Source organism: Cyprinodon tularosa, unplaced genomic scaffold, assembly GCF_016077235.1.
Source record: "Cyprinodon tularosa strain WSP-4 unplaced genomic scaffold, ASM1607723v1 ctg471, whole genome shotgun sequence".
NCBI classification, from domain to species: Eukaryota; Metazoa; Chordata; class Actinopteri; order Cyprinodontiformes; family Cyprinodontidae; genus Cyprinodon; species Cyprinodon tularosa.
This window is the reverse complement of record NW_024039198.1, coordinates 827,456-848,391: the sequence shown is the minus strand read 5'-3', so window position 1 is coordinate 848,391 and position 20,936 is coordinate 827,456. Positions and strand designations below refer to the sequence as shown.

At 42.3% G+C, this 20,936-nt stretch overlaps 1 protein-coding gene across 1 annotated transcript; it reads right to left on the bottom strand.

The window, feature by feature from the left end:
• Positions 1 to 7,868: 7,868 nt before the first annotated feature.
• Positions 7,869 to 9,472, bottom strand: her6 (hairy-related 6). Its single transcript, XM_038301701.1, has 4 exons — positions 9,155 to 9,472; positions 8,956 to 9,051; positions 8,757 to 8,844; positions 7,869 to 8,648 (listed from the first exon to the last, which is right to left on the bottom strand). Exons 1-4 carry the CDS (start codon positions 9,260 to 9,262, stop codon positions 8,107 to 8,109), a joined length of 834 nt encoding a protein of 277 aa, XP_038157629.1. The 5' UTR covers positions 9,263 to 9,472; the 3' UTR covers positions 7,869 to 8,106.
• Between the last annotated feature and the right edge of the window lie 11,464 nt (positions 9,473 to 20,936).

Here is a 20,936-nt window from a genome sequence, read left to right as displayed (position 1 = left end):
GGTGTCAGTTCTGGAGAAGGTGCATGTTTCTTCTTACCTCACTGTGTAACTCACCTTACAATCCTCCCTCTGATTGGGGAGGATTTGGGTCAGATAGTTGCTAATTGGATAAATTAGGTCCTTAAACAACAATGACTTAAAACAAACAAAAGCATGGCTGACAAAAAGCTCTGACATTTTTTCCCCCAGCATTTTTATTGTCATTACACTGTGAAAAGTACAGAGCAACAAAATTAAGTTTCTGCTTTTAACCCATCGCCTCGGAGAGAAAAACAAAACCTAATTATGGCATTTTATTAAAAAAAAAAAAAAAAAAAAAAAAAAAGGTTTTGCAGGTCTCAGTCCACCATAAGAACAACTTGGCTTTGAAAGATCAAAGAGGGGTTTCTCAAGTGCACAGTGAGGAACCTCTTTCTTCACCATCACAACCAGCTCAACTGTCACTGTTGGCAGTTGTTTGGACTGTAGTTTGGTGGGAACTTGTTTGCCTGTTCTATTTGTTTGTTGTTTTGGTCTCTAAGGGCTGTAGACCTCCCACTCAATTTGCCTTGGGTCCCAGAGTAGCTGGAGGACAAGTCAAACAAAGGCGCAGTTTGAACGGGTCATCACTGTCCCGCTCAAAGTTGAATGATGTGCCAACTTGTCAACTGAAAACCACATATGGTTGCTGCTCTTCTAATGTCCCTCCGCCATTAAACTATGTTTAAAAGCAACAGAAAAAAAATATTTACAAATAAAACTGTGAGAATAGCCTAGAGGGATGAAATAAAGCCCTCCAAAGACTGGAGCACATAAAAGGAGCTATCATCTAGCATCACAGGACCACCTTTTGCCGCCGCTCTTGTTCTGGAGTGCTTGTGAGCGGTGAGAAAGACTGTGGATTTACATAGTGGCCTGCGACTTCAAACACCATGGCTGACATTTGAATGGGCCGGCAGTGGGAGCCTCTGGTGGGGGTTTTGTTGTCATGCAGGGCGAGCCAAGAGGAGTGGGCACACAGCTTGTCCTGTTTACTGGGCTCACAGGTTACCATAGGAGCCCAGCACCAACCAGGCTCGTAAGAGACAAAGACAGTATGGGAAAGAACGACAGAAACTCTGCGAAACAGCAGCATAAAGGGGGGGAGGCATGTTGTCTGAAGTTGAACGGGTACTGAGTCATTAGGTGTATAACTAACAGGACAAAATAACTTTTGTGACCATCGCTCTATAATAGTGAAGATTAAATCCATGTGATCTGGGTGCCCTTTTGCCAGCAACCAGACATAATTTAAAGTTCCCTCTCTCACAACATCAGCTTTAATGCATGAGTGTCAAATGTGAGCCAAATGGAATATGCCATTTATTATTAGCCTCATGTAAGCACATAGGTTTCCAGTTAAGATTTAAGAAATGCTTTATTTGGAGCACCGAAAAAGGTCAAATGTAAACATCCTAATTTAATTTGGTCAGAGCTCCATCTCTCATGTGTAGCAGTGTGGACTTCACTGTGAGTCTGACTACACGCTGGAACAAAAAATAAAAAATAAAGTACAAAAATAACTCATGCTTCCAGACTTTTTCTGTTTTCTATTCTCTGAATGATAATAATCTGAAAGTGCTTTTAGGGAGTAGAGTATGCTGAGTCCTTGTCAATCAGAGGCTGATTGACACAGACTCACATGCATGCTGCCTTAGATGGTTTACCAACAACCCATATCTAATAGTAAAAAAAATATGCATAGTTTAACAAATAAATCAAACTTTTCAAAAAAAAAAAAGAACTCCTGGTTGAAAGCCTCCCTCTATGTATAGCAGAACGACACATCTGATATATTTTTTGCTGTTTTCCACTCAGCTAATTTTGCTTTTTTTCTTATATTTTTTCTGTTACTTTTTGTCAATTGAATGGTTATGATGGTTATGCATTTTAATCTTCAACCGAGGGGAATTTCTGTATATTTACTTGACAGAAAAATGTGTGGATGCATCCACCGCAGATTGGTAGAACAGTCCACACACTCACCTTATTTGTTTTGCACTTAAAGGTATAGTGGAGGTTGTTCTTTTTCCAGGTGGATCATCAAAATAAGTGCTCCTCCTAATTGTTGATCATTCTGGTGATATGTTTACGTAAGGCCATCCTATGTACTCATCCCCATTTTCACTTATCGGTAGAGAGTCTGACATGGTGGAAAAATTGCAAGTCTTATTTTTGAAAGTAAGCTTGTATGAGTGATGCAAACAGCACCTTTTAAACAGAGCGTGCACGAGGAGAAATGGGCTCGTGCACGCTCTAACACGTGTTTAATAGGCGTTCCCTCTAGGGAGCGGGTAAAGAGTTGTGCATGCGATTTTTTTTTTAAGTAGAGAGGGTGGGTCTTTTCAAAACTTTGCATAAATCCTCCACTACACCTTTAAGCATACATATTTTAGAAATGCAATTTATTGAAACAGCTAAACAAAGAATGATAGAGGGCATATTATAGTATTGTCCGGTATTCAAATGTTTTAATAATGTTGAGTTATAGAATGGATAAGGGGCGTGGCCATGGGTGAAGGGCTTTAGGAGCCCAATGCCAGCTCAGCAGGAATCCACCATTACCGGTAATATAAAGGAGCCATTCGTGATTTTTTTGGGTCTGTTGCTCAATACTTTGAACTAAATTTGTTTGAATTCTGGGTTGAATAAAAGACCTCTTCTTAAAACTTTTTGGTGCCCTCTATGCCTTCACTTATTGGTCATAAAAAATTACTATACAGTACAAAAGGTGTTGACTAATTTCATCCGAAAAAATTTAAACAAGCGTTTTGAGAAGGCTTCAGAGGTTAGGTAGAGAACATACGCAAACAAACGGCAAAACGATGAAAGGAAGACAGCAGACAAAGTAAGAGATAAGGTAAAAGGAGTATTGCACTGTGGAATTATGTTCTAAACATCATCTGAAAATGGAGCAGCCAGTGTTCCCCTAAACTTCATACATAATAATTTTTTGCAGCAAGAAGGTTCTGGGTTCAATTCATGGTCGGGGTTCTTTCTGCATGGAGTTTACATATTCTACCTATGCATGCATGGGTTTTCTCCGGGTACTCCAGCTTCCTCCCACAGTCCAAAAATATGACTGTTAGGTAAATTGGCATCTCTAAATTTTCCTTAGGTGTGAGAGTGTTTGTGAATTGTTGTATCTCTCTGTGTTGCCCTGTGACAGGCTGGTGACCAATACAGGGTGTACCCCGCCTCTAGCCCACAGACTGCTGGAGATAGGCACCAGCCCCACCATGACCCTGATGGAAATAACGGGAAAAGATGGATGGATGGATGGATGGATGGATGGATGGATGGATGGATGGATGGATGGATGGATGGATGGATGGATGGATGGATGGATGGATGGATGGATGGATGGATGGATGGATGGATGGATGCTCTCTAAATGATTAAAAAAGAAGAGAAACAGAATAAAATGAAATTTTAAACTCACCCACTGGTGAGTTGTTCTGTTTTCAGAAGATGCTGAGAGTTCCCATGTGGTATTTGAGGGCTCCAATGATGCCCACGGGCACCGTGTCGGTGACCCCTGCTATAGAGTCAGAGACACAATGCAGATTAGTGTCTACCCATCAGGAGGAGCGTGTCTTGCAATGAGTCATTCCAATCAGCTGGTTTTCTTTAGAAAGAAAACTTTGGACCACTCTGACTGTATGATCTGATTTAACTGTTTCTTGCTTTGACGTCTTTGATGTCTTGAACTAAATACATTATTTTTTATCGAAATCCACAACCCTGGTCTTATGAGAAGAGTGTAACAAAAGGTATTATAGAAAAATGGCATAAGAAGTTTGCAATAAGGCATTTACGGTATAGAGCCAACAAGAGGCAGCTCTGGTACGATGAAACCAAAGTTTAACAGTTTTAAGGCCAAACCTAACACGGCGGATGGCTCTGAATACACCATGCCCATAATAAATTATAGTGGCGTCAACATCAATCTGAGGAAGCTTACTGAGTCTATATGTGGATGGACAAAGCAGGACAAACCAGGAAGACAACATTTTAGAGGCTGCTAAAGTCTTAAGACTTGGTGTAGGTTCCCATCTAAGTGGGATAACAGCACTGAACACACAGACAGAGTTAAAAGATCAAAGCAGATGTGAAAGAATGGCTCAACAAAGTCCAGATCTAAATCCACACCATAATATGTGGTAGGTCTTTAAAACCAATGATCACAGACAAGCCTCTTTTGTATACATTGCGCTTGGGTTACTTTGCAAACTTGAAAACACTGGATTATTTCCTTTCCTCCTTACAATATATGCTCCTTTGTGTTTATTGTATGGAGTTGCGATGGAAAACAATTGACTGAATGATGGAACAAATTTAAAAGGATTTTTTAAAAAATGCTTATTTTGCTAGGTGCTATTTATCTGTTTACAGTTCACCTCTGTATTTCAGCCCCATTGATGGAGAATTAAAGAGCGCCTACATGCAACTTAATTTTTAGGCTGCGTGTCAAAAATATTACAACCCATCAGGACTCTCCTGATCTGGGCCAACATACATGATCGTCAGCATCTGTTGTATTTGGCCTCTTAATATCTTATCTCATCTTAATAATGAGTTAATCAGAGCAAATAGTGTAGATGTAGAACAATGATTAAAAAGCTTCTTGGAATACGTCTGGACAGCTGTAATGAAACTTTTGTCCATATCCAATAACAGTGTCAGCCTCAGGGGGGCAAATGTTAGTTCAGCACACAGGGAACCACAGGGAGAACCATTTCCCCTTGACAGAGAACACCTGTCTGACTGGAATGAGAGCATGTCTCTGAGTGAGAGAACAAGTGTGCACATGTGTGCCTGTCCTCAAATGCAAGCTGTTTAAATGGGTCATATATGAGTTAAAACTGAGGAAAGTAAAGCTATAACTATACAGTGTAATGTATGCTTGGGTCAGGATTAGAGTGCAAACACACAAGACGATCCACTTCTGCCCACACAAGTCCAACACTTCGTCCTCCCCTCCCACAGCTTTCCCTTTCCCTGCCTGGCTGGCTGACGAAACCGCGCCGCCTGCCTCGGTGGCGGTTGCCCCGTCTGTCAGTCTATTTCCAGGCTTGGGGCCCAGAGCTGAGGCAGGCGGGCAGGCAGTCAGTCAGGCGGTGTGGTGGAGGGCAGAGGGGTTGATGCGTGTGTCAGAGAGGCGCTCTCCCACATTCCCCCGGCGGCTGGCAGCAAGCCGGGCCTGCGGAGGGGGGTTCGCCTCTTTCTCACGACCTCTCAGGTTCCTGCGCTCATCTGGGAGCTATTCATTTCCTGCCAGAAAACAGCCTTCCCCTGCAACTGCAGGAGAAGGTGGGGGCTGCAAGGAAACTGGGAAAAAGAGGGGAGGGAGAAGAGTTTGGCTTGAATGTGAGTCCAGGGCTTGGTACAGCAAGCTCTGGGCTTAAATCATAAAGCTCTCGCTTGTCTGGGCTACAATCAAAGCCAGCCCCAGTGATGGGTTGGGAGAGAGATGTAGAGACAGAAAGGAGGACTGTGTAAGCGAGAGGAGAGTGGACCATATGGTAGCACTTACACAGCCAAGAAGGAAGCAGAGGGTTTTCTCCCCCCCCATTTTCACTCCCTGAATGCATGCAGAGTGTGGGAAAAGTTAATGGACACGCATGGCAGCTAACCTCGTGGTCGTGTTGTGACATGTGTGCGGTCATTCCAGCAGCTCGGCCACTGCACTGGGTAATTGGAGAGGCTCGTAAAGCTGCTCTCAGGAGAGGGAGTTCGACTATGAAGATGCTGATGGTTAAGGGGTGTGTGGGGGGGAAGGAGACGAGGCAGGGTGGGAGGAATCAGCAGCTGGGTGTTGTCCAGGTCACACCACGTGCCTCCCAGACGTCCCGTGTCCAGCTGTGGACCCGGGGGGCTCGGGGCAGGAAGCTCAACACCAGCGCAGGCACAGCTGGAATGCTGTGGGAACGTTCCGTGCAGGAGTGTGTGAGAGAGCTTGTTCAGAGAGGGCCTAAAAACACAGGATGCTGACTGTTAGCCTCCACAGCAGGCCTCTCCTTGAACCCATCACCCCCTCCCGCCCTGTCCCATTTAACTCCCCAGTGCCTCACCCTCTAATGCCCTTTAGCCAGGCATGTCCACTCCCCACAGCACACACACATAGAAAGTGTGCACACATGGACACGAGCAAACACATGGCTTCAATCACACGGGGATGTAGCCCCCCCTCTGTAAAAAAGGTGTGATGAAAATTCAAAATGATGGCACTTATCCACACTTTGTGCCTCTTAGCAGTGATAATTGCAAACACCTGCACCCCCCACCCCCCCACCCAGACACACCAGTACACCCTTCAAAGAAGGGCCACACTCAGATAGCTGGAGGGGGCACACACACCTGGGCAAAGCAGAGCGCTACCACATGCTCATTGACAATGTGTTTATCGTGTCATTCCTCCATCAGGCCCCCTGGCATCGAGGAACTGAGCCCTGATTAAAGACACAGCCCGAGGCTCCTCTCTGTGCTTTCCAACCATGAGATTAATGTTGCTGCTCAAGTGAAAGCTGCAGAAATCCTCCTAATGGTGATGCTTTATCAGCGCTTGATCTTTATAGGACAGTTATTGTAAATCTTTGCCTGTTTGCTGAACTTTAAACACGCAAAAATGTCCAAACTATGTCAATACTTTGAAAAAAGTACTCACACGTCAAAAAGTATTCACACCTCAACATCCACACACTTCTGAGGGAGAATCTATTGACACAAAAAATAAAAGGTATCCTATGCTGTAGAGAAGCATGAACGAAGCAATTCTTCCAATAATATTTTTTTCTTTCTATAATAAATCTAGGGAGCACAGCAAGCATGAGGGAAGTATGTGCTCTGGTCAAATAAGACCGAAATTAGATTTCAGGACGACATGCAAAACTCATCTTCTTGATGGTGGGAGCATCATGCAGTGGAGTATAAATATAAAGAATAATTCTGCCAGAAAAGCTGTTTGCAGAAGTTCCAGCTAGACAAAGAAAGGTATTTTAATGTCAGATATATATACTACATTTAAACAAATTATGTTCACAGAGGTTTTATGTCCAATCTGACTGAACATAAACTATTTAAAATAACTTTCAAATAAATTTTTTGGGGAAAACTGTCTTCAGCACATTGTTGTCATATTAAAACCAGAAAACATTTCCCTGGCGATGTACCTGCTGTTTTCAGCAATGTTTAATTATTATAAATACACATAATTTCCACCTCTTAACTAATTAAAAAAATGTATATCCACTCAGTTACCTTGGTTTTCTTAAAGCTAAATATTTTAAACTCAATTGCCCTGTTGTTCCAATCAGGTTGCAGTGTCGTTTTCTGCTGCTAGATGGCGTAAGTGACCTCTGCAAAGCTCCAACGCTCCTTCAAGGAAGCCCAAACAGCTGAAAAGCCAAGTGCGTAACACCGCAAACAGATGATCTTACATCCTTGCCGCTCTCCCTCAACTTTTTCACATCACTGAGCTCCAACTGGAACTCAGTTGGTTGATAATGTTTCTACAAAACAACGTATTTTGAGTGCAAGCCCTTTGCAAAATACTTAAAAATGTAAGAAAAAGTTTTACACAATAAAAACAATTGCTGTATCTTGATCCATCTGGTTAATTTTAAGCATTTTCACCAACTGCTGGCTCTAAGCTTTGACGCACATAAATAGAGTTACGCTAACGCTCAATGACTTTATGTCAAGATGTTATGTTTTAAACAGGGAACCTGTCTTTTTCTGAAACAAGTAACTCTGGGACAATAATTTCTTTTTCATAATTTTACAAATTTATTTGTCTTCCAAAACGAAGAACAGTATAAGAGCATTGAACATCTTTGGCGTCACACAGTAAAAAAAAAAAAAAAAAAGACAACTCAAATATTTAAAAAAAAAATGCAGTGAACGGACTTCCACAATACCAATCTCATTTCAATATGAACTTTACTCCCTTGTTAGCTGTACAAATATAGTGCATACTCTTTCAATTTTACAAGAAAATAAAAGCAGGTTCGAAACAACTTTCTATTGACCAAAAAAAATGTTAACTAATAAGTGTAAAGTCAGAGTCTTTATTCCGGGTAGGTCTTTTCACCACGGTCGCCACACTGAGTCTGTGTTGGCTGAGGGGGCTCCAGGGGACACCGCGGCTGGAACAGGCACTGGCGTGCTCACGTTGTTTGCGTACACAGGGATGACGGGGCCGTTTGGCGCAAATGCCGCGTTAGGTATGAGGAAAGCGAACTGTCCGTCTGTGGCTGGCACGATCTGGAAGCCGCCGTACACTTTGGTGGCGTCTGATGGTAAGCTGGTCGGCGGGGAGCCCCCTTTGCAGGACGCAGGGTTCATGGGGAGCACCTGCGGGGAGGAGCTGGGGATCGGCACCATGGACTGACCAAACGAGGGGTGCGTTGAGCCTCCCGCTGAAGGGAGCTGGTGTTGGTGCTGATGCTGGCTGGGGTAGTTCATGGCGTTGATCTGCGTCATGCAGCTGGCCAGGTGTCCCAGGAGCCGCGTTCTGACTTCTGTGTTTACGCCCTCGCAGGTGGACAGGAATCGGGTGACTTCATTCATGCATTCACTGAAACCTGCGCGGTATTTTCCTAAGACGGTGGGGTCAGTGTTCAGAGCAGCTATAGGAGAAACAGAGGGAGGACATTATTGTTAAAATCCTCTGGACGTGTTGAAACAAGCGTGACTTTTATAAATGAAGATAAATCAGAGTGGGATGTTGAACTTACCGGTCATCTGAGCTCTCTGTAAGTTCCGGAGGTGCTTCACTGTCATCTCCAGGATGTCTGCTTTCTCCAGTTTGGAGTGTCTGGAGCTCTGCGGGGGCGAGAAGCGCACCTGGTTAGCGTTACGCACAGACTATCCTCATGCCTGATACCGACTGTTAGGGCATCTATAAATATCCAAAGAGGACTGCTGAGTACTTACATCCTTTTTGAGCGCATCCAGAATGAGAGTCTTCAGCTGACCCAAGCTTTCGTTTATTCTGGCTCTTCTCCTTTTCTCCATGATCGGCTTGGATGACTAAAAAAGTGAACGCACGCTGTTAACATAATCCACTCAAGGCACAGAGCTGGGTATACAACCTAGACTATTGTTATTTGCTACAATCTTTATAAATACCAACCTTTCTGTGTTCAGATGCTGTCTTGGGTTTGTCTGGAGTTGTGTTCATGCTCGCCGGTGTAGCAGCGACCGGAGAGGATGAGGATTTTTCCATCATATCGGCAGGCATATTTTCTTTCTTATTAGAAAAACCCCAACAAAATTACAGCAAATTCCCTTCCAACGCGTAGAAAAAAATGAAGCAGGTGTTGTCAGGTAGAATTTAAAGTCCTTCTGTGTCGGAATCAATTCCTGGTTTGAGTTAAATCCGTCTGAGTGAAGCGCAGCGTCAGGAGCGGACGCAGTCTCTCTCTCTCTTTCTGTCGGGCTCTCCGCGTGTGCCTTGTATTTATATCTCTCACTGCACGCGAACGGCTCGTGTGAAACTTCCCAAACTTTCTTTCCCACAGTAACTTTCAACCAATCAGAGTGAGGGACACGAGGCCCGAGGGAGGACGGCTCGTGGTCGGCGCCCTCCAATTGGCTGTTTGGCCTCGCTGGAGTTGGCGGCCAATGGCGCACGGCCCGGGCTGAGGGCGCAGCCAGGGAAACTGTCTGCAGTCTTCAATCATCGGAGCGTTTACATATTAACAGCGGAGCCGCTGACTGAGAGAGGCGCAGGGAGCGCCTATCTGCCGGGCACGAGTTAGGAGCAAAAAAATGAAAACCAGAGAAACCGCAACAACAACTCTGTTTCCACACATTTCCTCCTTTTTTCCTTCTAATAGATGTAGCAACTTTTAAAACCCATTCAGAGTACATTTCTGGAGTTCCTCCAGAAAGTTTTATGAGGGGTAACCAGATGGGGGCCACTAGAGGTGGACCACCGAAAAGCAAAAGCTTTGACATGATTAGAAAAGAAGTTCCCATTGTGACTTGATCAAAGTTTTCCTGAGCTCTGAAGATGAATATAGTCCTTTATTCACAATTTGCACTTTAAGAAATTCATATTGGGCTTTGGTGATATTTTCACCCACTCTGGACACAGGTTGGTATAAGTCAACATTTGATTGCTGAATCAAACATTTGTCAGGATGTGAAGCTTAATCAGCAGCAAGTTATTTTTTATCAGAACTGCACTATAGTTGAAATACCAGACAAAATACACGAAATGCTGCTAAAAGATACTCCTCTGCTTCTAAATGTTATCCATATAGAATTACAGGTGTTAATTCATTCAGATAAAGGGATATTCTTTGGATGCCACTGCAAAATTAGAAGTCATGGAGTTTTTGATGAAGTGGTCAGAAGTTGTTCGATTTAAAGAGAAAAATAATGCATCAAACATTATTTATACAAAATGTCAAATGGTTAACAGCTGATTTTTATATGGAAGGATTTATATACCTCTTTTTTACAATCAAGGGATGCCACTGTCCTGTCCCTGGGCAGACTTTGTATAATTTTACAGAAATTTGTATAATTTTGTATAATGAACTAAATAGGGCCTAAAAATCACACTTTTGTTTGCTAATCGTTAGTGGCCACAGATTAATGTGTGATAATGCAATCTGACAGGACAAAAACAGTTATTTATAAACAGCTGAGAGTTCATTGAATGTTTGTTAAAGACTTCAATATTAAGGTTAATGTTACTCATCTAGAAGCATAAATTCTGGTCCCATAGTTCGCTTATATCTAACTGAAACAGAGTTACATGAGCTTTGCCTTGTTTTTCTTTTTTCCCTCCCAGCTTACTGGAATAATTACATTTGTGAAGGAAACAACTTGGGATGACAACTCATGACGAGTTAAAAACCTCATGAGGGGACCACATGAGAAGCTGAACTCCAGCCTGAGCCTTACTTTCTCAGACCAATGTGACCCTGGGAGCACACATCACTCCCGTTTCCACATTACACGGCAGCTCCTATAGGTCTGTGGTGCAGAATCTGCCACTTAATCATCCGTCGGTGCTGTGAATGTGGAGCACGTGCCAGGATGTTTTATGAGCGCGCGCTGGTTGGAGGTTTTGGCCGCCGGGCTGCAGCAGGAGGAGGAGGAGGGTGCATGCGCGGTGAGGGGAGGGTATGTGGCGGCGGCGGCGGTGGTTTACATTAGAGGGGAAGGTAAATAGCAGCTGCTGTTTTAAAAGCCTGGGAAAACCACGCCTCCAGAGCGAGCTGGATCGGGCTCCCTTATCGGAATGTGAGCCAGAGCAGAGATATTTCTGAGTCTGCAGAGTTCCCCCTCCTCCTTCACCTCCTTCCCGCCTGTGGCCGCCCCACGGCGTTCAAGGCTTTTGTAGATATCAGGTCATAATTTCATTTCCTTATCTTTATTGTAGTTAGATATACCAAAGAGCAGACGGACACAAAGGGGGGGAAAGATGCCAACTATCGCTCCTTGGGTTTATTGAAGCAGCATTCTTAAGGTTGTGCAACTTCACAGACAGGCGCGCTTATAACTTCCAGCAGTCTGTCATCACCTACACTAAAACATATCTATTGTATCTATCAAATATGTTTCTCTTGAGCCTTAAAAGTATATGCAAGTTGAGGGGGAAAAAACTGAATTTAGTTTTTAATTAAAGGAAAACGAGTCCTTGATGGATGTTTGAAAACGATAAAAAAAAAAAAAGTGTTAAAATCAACATGAAAATGTCAGATCAGCAGGCGCAGGTTAAAGTGAGCGCTCGCACACTTCCAGCTGGTGCGCGGACCGCGACACGTGGCGCACAGGCGACCGGGGGAAGGCGCTCCTCTCGCCGGCTTGCTGCCGGGATCTGCGGGGCGTCGCCAGCGGTTCGCCGCGAGATGCTTGATTCTAAGGGCAACCAGGAGGGGGCTGAGGAGACTCTTTGAAGTGGCCGTTTTAAAACCGTTTTAGCAGTGGCGGTTCTAGACTAAAATGTACCAGGGGGGCCAGGAGGGGGGCAGTGTGTTTTCATGGGGGAACAGAAAAGCATGAAAAAAAAAAAAAAAAAACAGGGCAAGATTCAGACATATTAAAGGAATAGTACACCCAAAACATGATTAGCCTTCATTTTCTACTCACCCCCATGCTGAACAACACTCTGGAGTACTTTTTTGATATCTCAAATGCATCTGGAGATCTGGGAGGCTTCTTGCTGTCTGCTGACATTCAAATAATGGAGGTCTATGGTGACCGAGACAGAAAGGTCCATAAAAGTCCACAATATTCCTCCATACTGCTCGTCCAATGTATTCCAAGTGTCCTGAGTGGGTAGCATCCAGAATTTACTCGAAACGAAGTCATTTAGAGCATGTTTTTAGAGCATAAACAGTAGTGTATAGGATTTCCTCAAAGCGCGCACATGCGCGCTCACGACGCTACAGAAGCCGGCAGACCAAACCAGCGCATTCAGCTCGGCAAAGAACTCATGCTCTTCCTCAACACTGAAGTCTCAGACATTTTTCTTTCGTTGTTTCTTTCTTTGCACAGGTAAACAGCACATTTCTTCTTCTACGCTTGCATTATTGGCAGAGCAGACGCTGAATGCGCACTTTCATCTGGCTTGGTCTGCCGGCTTACGTAGCGTCGTGAGCGCGCATCTGCATGCTTTCAGGAAATCCTATACACTACTGTTTATGCTCTAAAAACATTCTAAATGACTTAGTTTCGAGTAAATTCTGGATGCTACCCACTCAGGACACTTGGAATACATTGGACGAGCAGTATGGAGGAATATTGACACGTTTTTGTGGACTTTTATGGACCTTTCTGTCTCGGTCACCATAGACATCCATTATTTGAATGTCAGCAGACAGCAAGAAGCCTCCCAGATCTCCAGATGCATTTGAGATATCAAAAAAGTACTCCAGAGTGTTGTTCAGCATGGGGGTGAGTAGAAAATAAAGGCTAATCATGTTTTGGGTGTACTATTCCTTTAAGATAGCTGCATGAAGTGAAATGTCTATTCCATTAGGTTGAATTTAAATTCTATGTCTTATTCGGTCAATATACAATCAGAATTCATGAATGTTGCATATTTTTTACTTAATTTATGTTAAAATAACCTTTTTTTTTCTTTATAAAATCAGAATTAGAACTCAAGAAAAACTAATAAATTTAGATGTAAGAATTGGAGTATTTTTCTTAATTTGTTTTGAAAAAAACATAAAAAAACTGGGATCCCATCTCATTACCACTGAAGCTATCACCTTGTGATTTTTAAATAATTAGTAAAACACAATTTTTAATGAAAAAAAATTAAATAGATCCAAAGGATCTACCAGTAACCATGTCTGTTCCAGCGCATATCATCATTAGAACTTCTTTTAGTATTATGCCTTTGGTACAGGCGCCATAACAGGGGCCAGGACATGATCTACAAGGGCACTTGCCCCCGTTGGCCCTCTCTAGAACCGCCCTTGGGTTTTAGATTCTGATTGTAACATTTCTCAGCTATATTTTCAGTTAAGTATCCTATTTACTTCAGACTCACTCATGGGAGCCCTGCTGGAATTTTAGCACCAATAGAAGATAGATAGGAAATATCAGTAAGCAAATTAGAAAGGCAGGCAGATAGATAGATATATAAACAGATATCTAGACACAAAAACGTGAACAAAAGCAAACCAGATAAGAATAAAATGCACGAAACAGAAAAAAAAAGTCCTCTTAAGTAGCTACTTTTGGTGTTGCAAAGTTTTAGACATAGCGTACTCTATGCACACTCATGGGGACCTATATGTAAATAAACAACAGACGTATTTTGACAGATTTTTTTCTGTCTTTCTTTTCTTTTGTCTGCTTACCCTGGGTGGAAAGCCACATTATAAAAGTTTACACAAAATACGCTTGACGTTTGGACATAGACACGGCTATTAGCTATTAAAGAACACACTGGGCCACACGTGTGTGTGTGTGTGATAGCTAACCACCTCTGAACTCCCTGATTCATATAGCCTAGTCATACTCTTATAAAGTATTGTAAATGTAACCCCCCGCCCTCTAATGCCCTTTAGCCAGGCATTTTCACCCTCCACAATGCACACACATAGAAAGCGGGCACACATGGACATGAGCAAACACATGGCTTCTCAATAACACATGGATGCAGCCCCCTCAAAAGGATGGCACTTGTCTCTGAAATCTGATTACAAAAAAAGGTGTCAAGCTTTCAAAATTAACAATAACTGTGGAGTCACAGGCATCTTTTGTGCCTAACTGGCAAACTTTGGCATAAGCGAGGCTGGTCCGTACATGCGCCTGTAAGCCACTTTAAATCCAACACTATACTACCTACAGTGCGCTGCCTCTGTCAAATCAACATGTCTTATTGTTGCGAGGTCTGCACCTGACTAATTTTTACCCCCCTCTCAAACAATGGCACTGACAGAGCTCCTAAACAAACGTCTTGGTGCTGGGCAGACAAGGTAGGTTTTGAAACACTCTCCGGCTGAATGACTTTCTCACGCTCATGTTGCAAGAGGTCTGCTATAGTGAACTGAGTCACGGAGCCATGGGTCCCTCCCCCCTCCTCACCCCCCCTTGCAAGCCGAAAAGTCTTATCGAGCACACCTGGCCGTTTCCTCGGTCCCTGGAGTGTTACCTGCGCGCAGGTCTGTGGGAAACGGACAGAATCTCATCTAACCACAGCGGCTCTCTTCTGTGAGAAGCAGAGGGCATTTTGCTTTGAGATAACCGGGTGATTAAAGAGACCGGGTTGCGGCTTTCTGACAAGCAACAGAAAAAAACAAACGTGAATGGTTTTCACCAACCCTGATCCTTCTTATCAACTCTATTCTTATCTTCTGTTTTATATCAGCCCTCTCTCCTTTTATCTCCTTCTTCCTCTTTTCATACCTCTGCTCACATTTTCCCAGGACTCATATCTTTATTGGGCTCTCTTGTTAAGGACCGCCGCACACTGCAATACTTAAGTAAGTAACCCAGGACTTTCTGTGTGTATTGGAGGGAAAGAGTGTGTCTCACTGCCAGCCGGTGCCCTAATGTGTAAGCTATTGGTGCTGCCAGAGGGGACTCTTGTTGGAGAGGTGGGGTCAGAGCTTATATGCAGATTATGGTTTGAAGTCTAAAGTGATAAAGTGCTGCAGCATACAAACTGAGGATGGCACTGTGTGGAAACAGATTTCTACACCAAGAGGGGTGTCTGCAATAGTGTTTGACCTGACTTATCCAAGAGCCCATACTGTGATTAACACAGTCAACAAGCCAGCAAAGCTGCTTTTATTTCCAGAAGAAGGGAGCAGTGAATGTGCAGCAGTCAGCTATTGCCTAGATTTTGCAGTTTTGTTTGGATCATGCCAACTATATAAAGCTTACAGTACTTGGGTCAAAGTGTGTTTTTATGGGTTCACTTTCTGACTCTGATGTTTCATTCAATATATCCCCTTTGTATTATCACCAAATTAGCTTTATGTCAGCAGAACAAATAAAAATCATTATAAAAACAATAATTTAGAAATATCATATATCTTTTGTTTTTTATAATTAAGAAGAAGCAAAGTTAATGTTCTACACACCTGACAGGCTATATGCTGCACTTTCATGGCCAAAACCCTCTATCTATAATTTATTTAGTAAATTTCTTCTTTGCAGTCATTTTTAGTCTTTAACAGTGATTTGGATCAGCAGTACTTATGACTTTCTGAAGGTCTTTCAGAGTCCTCTCCTCTTAGACTTTGTTCTTTCCTTGTCCAATTCCAGCCCAGTGAGCATCTTACAGATGGCTGTTAAAGCCATCATCTTAAAACAAAAAGAGTGTAACACAAATTTTAAACCTATGGGCTTTGGAAGTTAAACATTAATCTGAAAAGCAGCCGATAAGACAACCACAAGAAGACTAATTTGCAGTTTGCTCAAGCTTTTTAGGGGACACAGTAGGGTGTTAGGGTGCTAAAATGAGAACAAAAGTGAACGGTTTGGCCTACAGGTTGGGAACACTAAAACCAAACATCATGGTGAGACATGGTGGTGGTAGTGTCATGCTATGGATCTGCATTTCATCAGTCAGATATAAGATCAGAGAGCCTGAGAATTAGATTAGATCAAAGCTTCAGTACCTAGATATAAAAAGCTTCCCAGCATACTCATAAGTACTTGCTGATATATTTGCAAAATTCTAGCAAGTATTGATTGACCGAACAAATGTGGCTAAATACAGTAGTATGCCACACTTTTCAGAGTTTTGTTATTGTCTTATATTTTGCATAAATAGCGTTAAATCCCAATAAATGTTCAGGAATGTGACAAAAAGTAAAGTACAATTGTAAAGCACAGTAAATACACCAACTTAAACAAGGACAAAACCTGCAAAGATGTCACGAGCTGTTTCTGTAGCTTGCGGGGGGCAGTAACTCTAGCTGAGGCTCAAAGGCTCCTCTACAGGGGGCATATAAACATCAAATAGGAAGTGGAAAAGAAGGAATAACCTGGATTATTTAATATCCAATTATAAAGAAGCCTTTCATGTCTCCAGGATTTTGTTGGTTTTTTTTAAATAGTAAAAATAAGGGGAACTCTTGCCACTGGTGTTTAAATTATGACTTTTAGATACTTGATAAATATGTATAGAAGCAGTGATCAAATCTTCAAATTGCAGTCTTCTTGCAACTGACTTTGAAAACAAAATGCACCAATTTAGTTTTTCTTTGCAGAAACATCTCCCACAATCAGCCTGAGTGACCCACCACCTAGGGTGCTCGCAGAGTGAGCGCTCGGTAACAGTTTACGGAACGCTGTGCGAAAGCAATTAGCTCCAACAACTTACACGAGATGATAGGAGAGTCTGTTATTACTGAATCTGGAGTGTGCTACCGAGGGCTAAGTGAAGCAGGGAGTGAAAGTGTGCGTGGGTGTGTGTGTGCTCTGGTGCTGCATCCCACTGCGGAATGAAAATGTGTTGTTATAGTGGGAGTGAAGCAGGACCTGTGCTCAGCTGCTGTTAGCGAGGCCAGCCAAGGCTTGGAGAGCAGGATCAAAGCAGGGACAAAGAGAGAGGAGGAGAACTGACAGATCCTCCGAGCAAAGAGAACACAAGGAGGAGAGACGGGAGGAGATGAGGGTTTATTTTATTTTTTATTTTTTTGGAGGCTCTCCAGATGCAGCTGCACACATCGTATGCTTCCCCTCAGACACACAAACCGAAGAGCCCCGAGCAGCCTGGGAGCAAGGAAAACATTAAGTACAGTAAAGGTGCTTGTTTTCCCTGGTACAAGCCTGCGCATGCACCAACAACCCGCAGAGAGAGATCAGCATGGGTCACCGTAAGCCTTGCAGACACAGGAGCTGGGATCCGTTTTGGCTGGCTTAAACAGGGAGATGTTTGAAGGCCTCAGTGCAGGGCTGAAGAGCAGAGGTTCCCCAGACAGCTGCCATGGCCTCCTTCCACTACAGAGACTGAGCCGCTTCCTTTAGGGGTCGTGTTTCTCCTTACCAACATCAGCTCCCAGAGCTTCCATCCATCCACACTGTTCATCTTCTCCTTCCCTTTGCTTGCACTCCATCTCTTTCTTTTTTTTTTTTTATGCCTCCTGGAGCAGACCAGCGCTATTTGCATGTGTGGGGGAGGCAGTGCAGCATCGAAGGTGAGAGGTCATGGTGAGTAAAACCTAGCAGCAGTGAGGAGGAAGTGGTTAGGGAGAGCACTAGTGAGTTGGCCTGAGTCTCTGGTTAGCAAGCCCGAGGCAGGAGCAAACTGGGAATATATCTTCTGTTGCTTCTTTGTGATGTGAGGGTGGGGGGTGAGGGCCATTCATGCAAATGAACTACAGTTTACAGGATGCTCTTACAGTGGACATATTTTTGAACAAAGCAAAAGGAGAGATTAAGATAAAGGATTTAGAATAGATTTAGGTTAGATGATCATAGCCTCACTAGCTTCATGTTTTTGTAAGATTCGGGGCCAGTTATGCAGCACTGCATATGGAAAGTTAGAAATGAGATAAAAATGTCCATTAATGCTCATCTAGTGTAATTTTTTTTCAAAATACTTTGCACGCAACAGGAGCAGGTGCTAACATTGTACCCACACACAATCAGCTTGTATTTAGGTACATCAATTTTCCCACCTGCTTCAATCCCCACTCTTCGTTCTTACCACCATGTGTTGCCGTGGTGATGGTGGGTTCAGGGTTATTTGCAATGTCAGTTTATCATCACACATATAATGCATATATGATGAAGAATTTCAACTTTGGTGTCATTTGTGTAGATCAGCCAGTGATTTCTTCCCCTTTTCCATAAAGACTAGATTTGAAGATGAAAAAACCAAAAGTTCTCCTGTTAACAGGTTTATCTTGTCAAAAGCCAGGGAAGTCCTCCAGACTTATGCCGACCCCTTGGCCACCTCTCTGACTAATATATCCTTACCCAGCTTGTCAGTTTAGATGGACACTCATGCATTAATTGTAATTGTATCAAAGTCATATTATGTTTTGGATAATTGATTAAACAGAGCATCTAGTAGTTGAAAGCTTGGGATAGTTTTCCCCTGACATGTCTGTTGTGTTCCCCTGTTTGTCATCTGAATCATCTGGATTCATGCCGACATTACATTACACAGATTTAGGCTCTTTTTACTTAGCAGATGGGCTATCAGTAATTCATGTAATGAAGTATGTAGTTGTTTTCCAGTGAATCTAGCATTTGTTTGATGTATTCAAGCATCTTGGCGACTTTAACACTATTGTTTCATGTGTTTGTGATAATATTGTGTCAATAAAATGAGCAAAGACAAAAACTATTTGCTTCTGTTGGATCTATCTAAGCATATATTGTTGATTCAACATTATTGGTTCTTGAACTTAGAGAGCATAAGAATATTGTGTTTATACTACATAATATGAAGAACTGTTTTATTAGCTTATTTAATTGAACTTAGTTAAAACTGAATGAATCATGACAACAGGTATCGTAAAAATGAGGAATGAGGTCACAAAGTTAAATGAACAGAAATGTGCCATTATTATGTTATCTCGTGTAAAAATAGATTGTGAATTCATGTTTACAAAGGTGTTTGTTGTTGTTTGACAATTAATAAAAAAAAATGTGGTGAGTGAAAAGGATTTTCCTGAAATTATCTGTTTTTCCAGGTTTGCTTGCTACACAGAAGCGTATTCTCCTGACCTGTCTGCTGTCCACATCACAAAATATATCCATCTGAAAAAATCTGGGGGAACAACACATTGCAAGAGAAATACATTTCACACAACACAGGAACTTACTGCATACCTCTAGGTTCAGATTCCAACTTTAGGAATAGTTAATAGCGTTGTTCATCTTTATCTTCTTTCTTCCTTTAAATTACTTTCACACAAGACTCTCGTCTTCCAAGATTTGATTCCTAGAGACGAATCAATGGCTTGTCAAAAATGATGAATTTATGTGTGCTTATGCCGACTCTTCTCAAAGCTTGCAGCTACAGTGGAAGGAATGGTAGAAAAACAAGTCTGCTTCTGCATTTTGTTAGTCATTCAAACATTTACAGTTCGTCTTTCCACCATCAATTATGATTGGATCCACATTAAATGACGGAAGACAGAAGAGTTCCCCTTGTTTACGCTCAGCAAAATTTGAGTTACAGGTGAGTGATGCTTCCTGCTTTACTTCTGAGGTGGCACTTAGTTGACTGATGATAAGAGGGCCTGCCTTTGAAGAGCCAGCGAGCATACACACAACTGACAGCTTGGCGCTGTGAATCAATTATCTCTAATAAGCCTACTTTGGTGTAAACAAACACAGACGCTATCAGCAAAAATCTCATCATGGCACTCTAATGTCATTTAAAGATGAAACAGTGATAGGTCATTCATAGTTGGTGATGGGCTTTTTTTCCTCCTTACTTTGATGGAGAATAAAGACCTATTGGGTTTAAATCTGGTTTATTGCAGATTCCCGAACGAATATTGAAAACAGCTTTAACCCTACACCTGATCGAGAGGCTTAAATGATTCTACTCCAACATTAAAAGATTTAAGATAATGCAGGAGAAATAAGAAAAATAGTTATGGTAATTTTTTAAATTGCAGTAAATTCTTTTTTACATCACAACAAAGTCATATGAGTTTAGTTTTTTTTTAACCCTTTTTTTTGGAGACATTGAAGTTGTTGCTTTGCTGCAGCTTCTCTGAACAAACCAATAACCAATAACCTCTCTCTATGTAGGAGTACTGACAGGAAAGGTTATCAATTAATAAGCATCAGGTGTTTGTTAAAGGGCACTAGGGAATAGACAGAATCTGGAAGACCAAGGATCATAACTCTTAAGTAAAGGGGAGGGGTTTAATAAGAAGTTTAATTTAGTGTAAACTAATATTACCAGCTTTAAACATCTCGGAGAGCATTGTTCAATCTATCACGGGAAAATGAAGAGAGCATGGCACTTCTGAATTATGGTCGTCTGCTAAAAAAAAGTTAAAAAAAGAATAAATTAAAAACAGTCAAAAGGCTCGTGTAGCTCTGGAGGAGCCGCAGAGACCCACAGCTCAAGGAGGAGAATCTTGAGAACCAGTTTTGCCATTCACAAATATGACTTTTCTAAAAGAGTTGAAAAAGGCAGACTTGTAGTAAAGCAAGGAATAACTCACCTCTGCAGTTTGTTACAAGCTTTGTAGAGACAACTTTAAAAGGTGCCTCGATGAGATCATATACTTGTTTGTCTTTTTTTGCCCTCATGCAAAATGTTTTAGAAACTTAAACGGACATCAGTTCTATTAAGCTGTCCCAGTTTTGAAAAACGGTGCTGGAAACATTATGTTTTCTTTTAGCAGGGACAGAGAGGCTTTGCAGAGATATAGGAAAAAATATGGATAGAAAGATGAGTTCCTGCAGACTGAAGATTCACCTTCCACCAAGACAACACCAGACACAGAGCT